We start from the raw sequence: 9,130 nt of genomic DNA, 5'->3' as shown, positions 1-9,130 counted from the left end.
CCCTTGGTGAGCATTAAGAGACTAATTTCAAAAACATTCTTCAAATATTGCAGACCCCAAACTTTTGTACAGTGGTGTATTTATATAGGCTAATGTAACATCGTATAGGTATATCAGCTTATTTTTTATTCTAAAACGCCACCCCTAAAATATGAAATAAATAAACAAATAACATATTTGTGAAACTTTATTATACTTATTCCTCAACATCCATTTCACACATAATACACACACACAATCCAAAGGTTGTATAGAATATTTTGACCATACACAGTCTATAGCACTAAATACAAAAGTGTTTTCTATTTTCCAACAACTCACCACCACTCAGCTCCAATTAGAAGGTCAGTAAAATAAGCAGCACTATTTACAAGCTTTATTTACATACAAAGACTCACAAAGAACATGAATACACGAAGTGTACCTGTGTCTTTTTAGATAAGCCATTACTTTTCCCAGATTTTACATTTTAATTCTTTAAAGGCTATTTCACAGGCATCATACAATGGCATATACTTTCATTATCACCTAATATATTTCATTAATTTACAAACTTTCTCAGAAGTAGTACTTCCAAATGGTGTGTATGAGGCTGTGGACTTTCAATGGGAGCTGAAAATGTACAATTTCATGACTCTGGACAATTTCACATAAATTACATTCCTGATCATCAGGGAGTAGTAGTTTCTTAAAAATAAATCATAAAATAAAATAGAAATACTGTATATTATTGGATAGAGTATGAAAAGTCACACTCAAATCAAACAAAACATATTTTTCTCTTTTCTATAGTTACTCTTAGATCAAACTAAGAATACAACGTTCATACATTTGTCCTGTACATAACAGATGACATTTTCTTCAAAATCCACAAAGATACAGTCAGATAACAAATAAAATAAACACTTTTCTTACAGCCTGTCACTATGACGTACTATACAAAACAAGCAGACAGCGTTTGAGTGCTCACAAAGCAATGCATCCATGCAAGTTACTTTTAACTTTGACCCTTGCAATGCACATTAATGTATGTAAACCACTAACAATTCGTGATCATCAAAATTGAAGATTTGCATTTTTTTTTTCATGTATTTCTCGAACATGCAAAGAACTTTCTGCCATGTTACCATCAATGAATTTCAACTTCACTATCTTTATATCCATGAGGTGGGCAGAATACACCTAACTAACTAAGTTAACAGTGAAGTTGTGGAGAGTTTTCCAGTTAACATAAAACAATCATTCTTAAAAGTGTACTTTTTTCTTGGATTTTGTTTAGTTTTTGTCCACGATGTCATATTTGTGAGAAAGTTGGTTGTGTATGATTCATGTACTGCCAGTTTAACTTTAAACAATGCCCTCTATGAAGGTTGTGTCCAGATGTACAATGAGCATTCGCAGGAAAGACATCTCCTTGCGGGTGTTCTCGAATATGACACGGGGGTCGTCCGACTGGCACCGAAGGCAATTAGGAGCCATTACCATAGCAAGGTTGTTCACATCCATTTTAGTGACTGCAACATTCGCAGGCTGAGCAAATACCTGAGGAAGACATGGGACATACGTAAGTAAAACAAGACATTTCTTGTGCATTTAAAAGCATTGCTGCCCATTGTGTGTGTTTGAATATTGTGGCTACCTGTAGGAAGTGGATGAAGTAGCACAGCACCAGTCTGTTGAGCTCAGGCAGCAACTGCACCACACCGATGGCTGCCACAGGGTCGTCATAGTTACTGACACACTGCTTGTAGAAACTCATAGGGATAAGAGGCTCTTCCAGCTCTCGGTACCAGAGCTTCATCAGAGAGGCTGAGGAAAAAATAGGTGTAAGATGTTTAAACATGTTTGGTATTTGACTGGAATGCCAGTAAATATTGTCATAAGAATAGTTACTCACCAGGAACATTAGGGTCTGACAAATTTTCAGGAATCCTCCACTGGTCCACCTGTAGCTTCAGTGCATTAACTTCATCAATGTCACCAGGGACCCTGTAGGTGGAAATTTTTATGTTACACTCGAGGTCCACCAGAGGGAGACAGCACACCACAATTATGCATGAACAGTGACTGAGTTGGGCAAAACTTTATGTCCCCCAATGTTTTAGAGTTCGCAGAGCATACTTATAAACAGTTAGTCCCAAGAGATAATTTATCTTCCAAGAGATACATATACAACAGTATTGGGAAAGCTACTTTGAGACTGCAGTTTGCCTAGCAACAAGCTACTTATAATTTGTAATGTTTAAAAGGAGAGGTTGATCATTCTTGTCTTTTGGCTGTAACTCAATCTATCAATACTAGGTGTAGAATACTACAATACAAGTGGATATGCTTAGGACATACATTCGATTACCCCAGTTAAATTGAATAAGATTAATCCCAACATCCCAGATAATTGCATAAAATGTAAAGAGGTTCTTGAGGTGATCTGTGAAATGACTGGAGAAAATTTTCCTTTGGAACCTAAATTGCATATCCTGTAAGGGTTGCTCTAAATGGAATAAAACGGAAGCTTAAAGATTTCAGTTTAATACAAGTTTAAATTGTTATTTCTTTAGCATGGAAAGGTATTCAAAAAGCTGCCTTTTCATAATGGATCAAAGAGAAATAACCTTGAAATTATATATATATATATATATATATATATATATATATATATATATATATATATATATATATATATATATATATATATATATATATATATATATATATATATATATATATATATATATAATATATATATAATATATATAATATATATATATATATATATATATATATATATATTTATTATATATATATATATATGAAAGAGAAATATATATATATGTTTATTCACTATAGTTTATAAAATGGTAATAAAATATGACAAGAACTCAGAGTTAAACTGTGTCAGAACAAATTAATCTTGATAATGTCAGATAACTTTGATAGAAAGGTATGTAATGGATTACAATCAACCAATCAGCCGTTAAATTTAATTAAACAATTAGATAATAGCAATTTAGGTCAACCAATGACCAAGCAATGCTTAATTTTATTCAGTCTGTGGTGTAAAAGGTCGGATCAGAAATTAAAGGAGAAAAAAAACACTTAAGCAAAACAAGGTCAGCTCAAAGTGTCTGAATAATTTTCGCCCCAAATTTTTGTCAATTTTACAGGTAGTCCACTGTATATAGTTTACTTTATTTTGCTATCCTCATTTACATAAATGAACTATAGTGTCCTGCACCCTAGTAAAAAATTATGTTTGGTGTCTGAATAATTTTTGGTTTGGTTTGGTTTGATATTGATATTGAGATATATATATATACACACATATACACACACACACACACACACACACATTGGAGGGTGGGGGAATCGTATTTTTAAGGGCACAAAGTCCTTTAAAAAAAAACAAAAAAACTTTTATTTAGCTGTGCAGCTGTAACATTACCCGAAAAATGTAGTTAAGCTAGTAGTGTCGCAGCTATTAATTATAATTATTTACTTGTCAACACACTCATATAGTAAAATATAGTCAGCACTTCTATTCTGCCTAATTAGCAGTAAGTTGAGCAGGTCTTACCTGAATATCCCCTCAGTCTGAGCTCCACCCAGAGCCAGCACATACTGAGACAGCTGCACTTGCACCCATGGCAACTTCCTGTCTGGGAAGAGTTCACTCTGCCGCTCCATCACTTCCTCTAGAGAGCTTCCGAAAAGTGAGGGGGTCATGATGGCACGTCGACTGTGGTCCACCTCCTCCAAGCTAGGCTTACGGAGACCCTTTATGAGAAACAGGAATTACTACTTATTATCTTCTTTCTTAAACATCTGATTCGTCTTCAGTGTATTTGTTAAAAACTCACCTTTTTCCCTCCAGTGACTGCCACTTTCTGCAGCTTCCGGTAGCAGTACTTGGCATATGTGCTGATTGGGAGCGCTAGAGACGAAAAGACACGAGTTATTCCTAATATTCTTAGACACGAGACCTGCACAGACTAAGTAATCACACAGATTTACATCTAATGCATAAAAACCTGTTTTACACGGTAAACACTTGAAATGAGTCACTTTTCTTTGTCTGGAACATGAGTTTCATATTTCTCCTTAATAGTTGTTATGGCACTAGCGATCATGGGATCACAGCGGCACGTGGGGAGTGAAGCACTTCAAAATGAGTCACTTTTTTAACAATGACTGCAAAATTATCTGGTTCCATCAAAAGTGTGGAGGAGGAGATCCAGCCTGCACATTCTGTTAGTGGTGACTCATCAGATCAACATGTGAACTAGAGGAGAGGAAACGGACAGAGGGGTTTTCTCTACTAGGCTGTGTTTCATCAATGTGCTGTTTGGTCCTTCTGTTATGTAAGAGCCAAGGACTATAAAAGTAGACGTCGCAGAACATTTTCCATTACTTAGAATAAATGATATTCGCAGATATCACTTGATGTCAGATTCTGAAACAAACTCCAGACTTGTAGAATCACTATGATTCATTGTACATTCAGAAATGTTGAATTTATAGCAGTCTATGCTCAGTATTTTAGAGAAACCACAGCCGGTCTCTTCAGGACTCCTCTGGTTTCAAAGGAGAGCTTCATAACTCCAAAGTTAAATCCATAGGGGGCATTTTCTAATACCGTCACTGCAGACTTTACGAATCTTAACTAAAGGAGCCAGATGGTAAAAACTTGTACAGCAATAAAAAGCATCTTTTCTGGAATGCGCCCCAAACTCGACACCCCTTCAGATTTATGGCAAACAGGTGACACACATGCGTGTTGACACAACCTCTTGTTCATTTCCCTGCACCAGACTGCAATTATGTTTAATGAGAGATATTGCATCATAAATTTGCCCTTGATCTCTCTTTTTATTCTGATTCCTGAACCTAAACAGTTCATTTACAGGGTAAACATACAGATTCTGCTTAATTTTGAGTATTTGCATGACTAAGTGCTGGTGGTCCGGCTCTGAAGCAACAGCTTGCCCTCATTTGAAATGAAAGGCAACAAAGTGAAGGAAAGCCAGAGGAAACAACAATCTTTTCAGAGGCCACAAATGAGACCACACAGATCTTTGTGGTGACTCCCTATGTCAGAGAGATGAGTAAATTCCTGTTTTACAGTGGCCCCGTCATCAAGGCTTCCAGCTTAACATCCCAATAAACTCCTCAACTGAGCTGGCCCTCTAACTTTGAGAATCCCCCCATAGTGACTCACACCCATCTGCAGCACTATTGTTGAAGTCGACCCACTTATCTGGACATCTGCCCATCAGATCCAACTGAATGACTCAAAATCATTGCCGGCCATGGCAGACATATGAGCCATATCCTGCTCCTTCAAGTGGCCAGTGGCTAGTGCTAGTCTAATGATCCCGTGACTAGAGGTTCATGTGTAGGTCTGCAGCAGTGTCTGTGAGTCACTGTTATGCCATGCCTGCAGGCAGTGAAAATCAGTGAAAGGGATCCTCACAGTGGTCAATGCCACAGCTATGTGTAGGCAGAAATCCGATTAGATCATCAGGGCCAATCATTGTTGTAACAGTAACAAGGTCAAAGTGTCGCCATATGAAGGCACAGTCATTTACTGATTACAACACGTGATCTGTACTGCCTGAAAGGGCTAATTAAAATAGTTTTATTGACATGTCAAAGTGCAGTGGGATGCACCCACAAATATATTGAGCACCCACTCAATATATATTTACAGAGACCTGCATACTGACATCTAATTCTTCTTCTGTGTATTTCACAGTGGTACATTCAATCTCTAGTTGATCCATTGCATATTCCAAATCTCTCAAAAATCTCTCAAATGTCTCTTTCAACAGACTTTCCTCTGAACAAAGTGACTATGAGGTAGAGATGCACTGATCGACCGGCCAGGGACCGGAATAGAGCGATTTTCTGCATGAACGGCCCGGACCGGTGACCGACCGGTCAGTCTCACATCTTTCTGATTCTGAGCCAGTCTTGTTGACAGCGGCACAGGCAATAATGTCAGCTGTGCGTTCTTGCTCTCTTGTTTCGACGGTGAAGTGACACACACCCACGTCCCTTCACTCATTCGCCTCATTACTTTACGGTTAAAAAGTACTTGTATTGTGCATAATATTAGTCATTCCCGCAGATTTCACGCTCACACCAAAATCACACGCACTGCTAATCTATACAAGTGAGGCACACAAACCGCTTCTCAGTCTCAAACAGCTTGTAAGTCGCAAGTACTAAAATGAGTGGCTTACTGCATACTACATACAAAATTGTGTCAAAATGCCCGTCTTGGCGAGTATTCAGTTAAACACAGTCAGTTTTAAAATGTATATGTAATGGAGACTAATTGAGAAAGATAACACGTTGTGTAACAGTATATTAAATCCGTGCGTTGCAGTGACAATAGTCTACTTATTTTACATTTGATTACCTTAATTTCTGTAGTGTTTCTTACCTGAATAACCTATTGTTTGACCCACCTGAAAAACTTTATTCATTGAAGAAAAGTATATTTTTGTTTGTATATGCTGTCAATTGTAGTTCTTAGAAAGAAAATCGTTATCGGCAAGTCACACTTACAAAAAGATTGGAAATCGAAATCAGCCAAGAAAATTCCAATTGCTGCATCTCCACTTTGAGGCCAATTTATTATTTTTTTGCTTTGTTCCAAAATGTGTCTCGTATAAGGAAACAGTCATAGTTAAAGAAATCCTACCTTCTGCTTCCTCCTCTGAGCTCTGTTTTCTCTTCTTCCTTGACTTTGAGTTCTTCTTCTTAATATCCTGCTGATCCAGTATGTACTGGGTTACTGCAAAGGAGACAAAAAGCAAAATAAAATTAAACCAAACAAAGTAATAATCCATATATAAAAGACTGTTTTGATTTACATTTTTAGAATACAATTAGTTAAATTATATGCAAATTAAATCAAAATGAATTGCATATTAAGAGGTAAGATTTTTAAGAAAAGTCCTTAATTTGATAAAATATACAGTAAAACTAATACTGTGAAATATTATTACAATTTTAAATAGCTGTTAAAAATGTAATTTATTCCTGTGATGGAAAAGCTGAACTTTCAACAGCCATTACTCCAGTCTTCAGTGTCACATGATCCTTCAGAAATCATTCTGATATGCTGATTTGCTGCTCAAGTAACATTTTCATTTTATTATCAATGTTGAAAAATGTTTGCTGCTTAATATTTGTGTGGAAACCATGATACACATTTTCTGGATTTTGTGATTAATAGAAAGTTCAAAAGAACAGCATTTATTTTAAATAGAAATCTTTTGTAACATTATAAAAGTCTTTACTGTCACATTTGGTCAATTTATGCATCCTTGCTGAACAAAAGTATTAATTCCTTTAAAAAAAATCTTTCCACCCCAAAATTGTGACTTGCGGGGTTGTTCACACAGGATGTGTTCTTTGCATTTTTAAGATGCCGCGACAAGTTTTAAAAATGTGTCTTGAGGCCTTCCGTTCCATTCAGTTGAGTGTTCGTGTGACTGTTTTAGAACATAAGAATGTGTCCTGTGTGAACAACTTCTTGATGATTTGGCGAGACACACTGCCTGTAGCCTAGTGTATGGGTCAGATTATTTATTTATTTATATATTTATTTATTTATTTATTTATATATATATAAATTTTTTTTTTTTTTTACTTGATTTTTAATTAACTGACAAACTCACTTTTCTTGTCATTAGTTGGCTCCATGTGCCTCTGAATGTAGCCTTCCAGGTAGCAGCAGAACTTGGGTGAAGGAGCGAAGAAGGCAAGGCACACAGCCATAAGCTCCCAACCTGCTGCCAGACTGCGTGGGCTGGTGTTGCCTGTGGTCTGCCTCACGAGCTGGACATAGAGCTCATCCCTCAGGCCCTGCATGCCCCAGCACTTAGTGACAATGAGGAGAGCCGCATGCCGCCGGTCCAGCCGTGAAGGTCGGTCTCCCATGTATGCCTGGACGAGCTTAAACATCTCGCAGGCTTCTTTGCGCACAGTGCGGTCATTGGTCATCAGCATGGGTTTCTTGATGGACCCGCGGTTCCAGGACAGCATGTTTGCGATGGAGACTCGACGGCGGAATAGGCCCTGGGTGTGCATGTTCAGGTGCTTGCTGGCCCAATCGGCCATGTTGGCGTCTGGGGGTGGTGGCTGACGGAGGGTGGCGTAGGATAACTGGTAAGCCCCTCCATCACCTCCCTGCAAATTGGTATCGCTGGCTGCGTGGCGATGAGAGCCGAGTGAGCCCGTTCGGCCATCTACGATACCTTTCTTTCTGCTGTCCAACTGAACCTTTGGCTCCAGAGTTCCCGCCTACAGAGGAGGAGAAACACAGTGAGAACAAGGGTATTTATTTAAAAAAAAAACTATTTCTCCACAGCCTCAGTGTGTTGCAAATGCTGTTTACTGAACTTGACTTTTTGTCCCTCTGTTATGCTCTGCAATAATTGCAGGATCGGCACCTAAATTCATAAATTAGCACAAAAATTAATAAACTCTAAAACAAAAACTATTTTAAAAGAATTCCAATCCACTATAGATGAAGTATGGCCAATCGCTGACATAAAAAGTCCTTCTACAGTAAGTCGTTTCTCCTTCTATGTCTCTAAAAAATAGTGCAAATCCAGCAATGGCCTCATTTTGATCCCTAGAGGAATTTTGTCCTGTAATAAGGTCCCTTATGCAGTCACTGCCTCTCTTGCTGTACTGAAAGCTGTATTCCTGTTACAAAATCCAGACAACGCGCGTCTTCACTTTTATACCAAATATAGAGTATTTAGGACACTGTGGGTCAAAATGACAATTCATTGAGGTCATTTAAGCAAGACAATTAGAGTTCACATTTGTAGAAACAATGTTGGTCTATTAAAACCATATGTTTTTTATTAAACGTATATATATATATATATATATATATATATATATATATATATATATATATATATATATATATATATATATATATTGTGAATTAGCTTTAATTTTTATATTTTCAGGTTTCAATTTAATAAAAAAATATTTTTTTTTTCAAATTTAGTGATTTTAGTGATTCAACTTGCACTTATTTTATTTTAAATGGATGCTAAGGTTTTTGGCCCCACTTTATATTAGGTGTCCTTAACTACTATGT

At 37.0% G+C, this 9,130-nt stretch overlaps 1 protein-coding gene across 1 annotated transcript in view; it reads right to left on the bottom strand.

The window, feature by feature from the left end:
* Positions 1–170: 170 nt before the first annotated feature.
* Positions 171–9,130, bottom strand: part of arhgap46a (Rho GTPase activating protein 46a) — a 36,784-nt gene continuing 27,824 nt past the window's right edge. The window contains exons 4-10 of the mRNA XM_079844403.1: positions 7,689–8,313; positions 6,707–6,799; positions 3,858–3,931; positions 3,575–3,774; positions 1,898–1,989; positions 1,640–1,809; positions 171–1,542 (exon numbers count right to left, since the gene is read on the bottom strand). Coding sequence (XP_079700529.1) covers positions 1,348–1,542; positions 1,640–1,809; positions 1,898–1,989; positions 3,575–3,774; positions 3,858–3,931; positions 6,707–6,799; positions 7,689–8,313 — 1,449 coding nt within the window. The 3' untranslated portion in view covers positions 171–1,347. The remainder of the gene's footprint in view (positions 1,543–1,639; positions 1,810–1,897; positions 1,990–3,574; positions 3,775–3,857; positions 3,932–6,706; positions 6,800–7,688; positions 8,314–9,130) is intronic.

Source organism: Gobio gobio, assembly GCF_949357685.1.
Source record: "Gobio gobio genome assembly, chromosome: 19".
In the NCBI taxonomy this organism is placed as follows: Eukaryota; Metazoa; Chordata; class Actinopteri; order Cypriniformes; family Gobionidae; genus Gobio; species Gobio gobio.
Note: the sequence above shows the minus strand (reverse complement) of the source record. Positions and strands in the feature narration are given on the sequence as shown.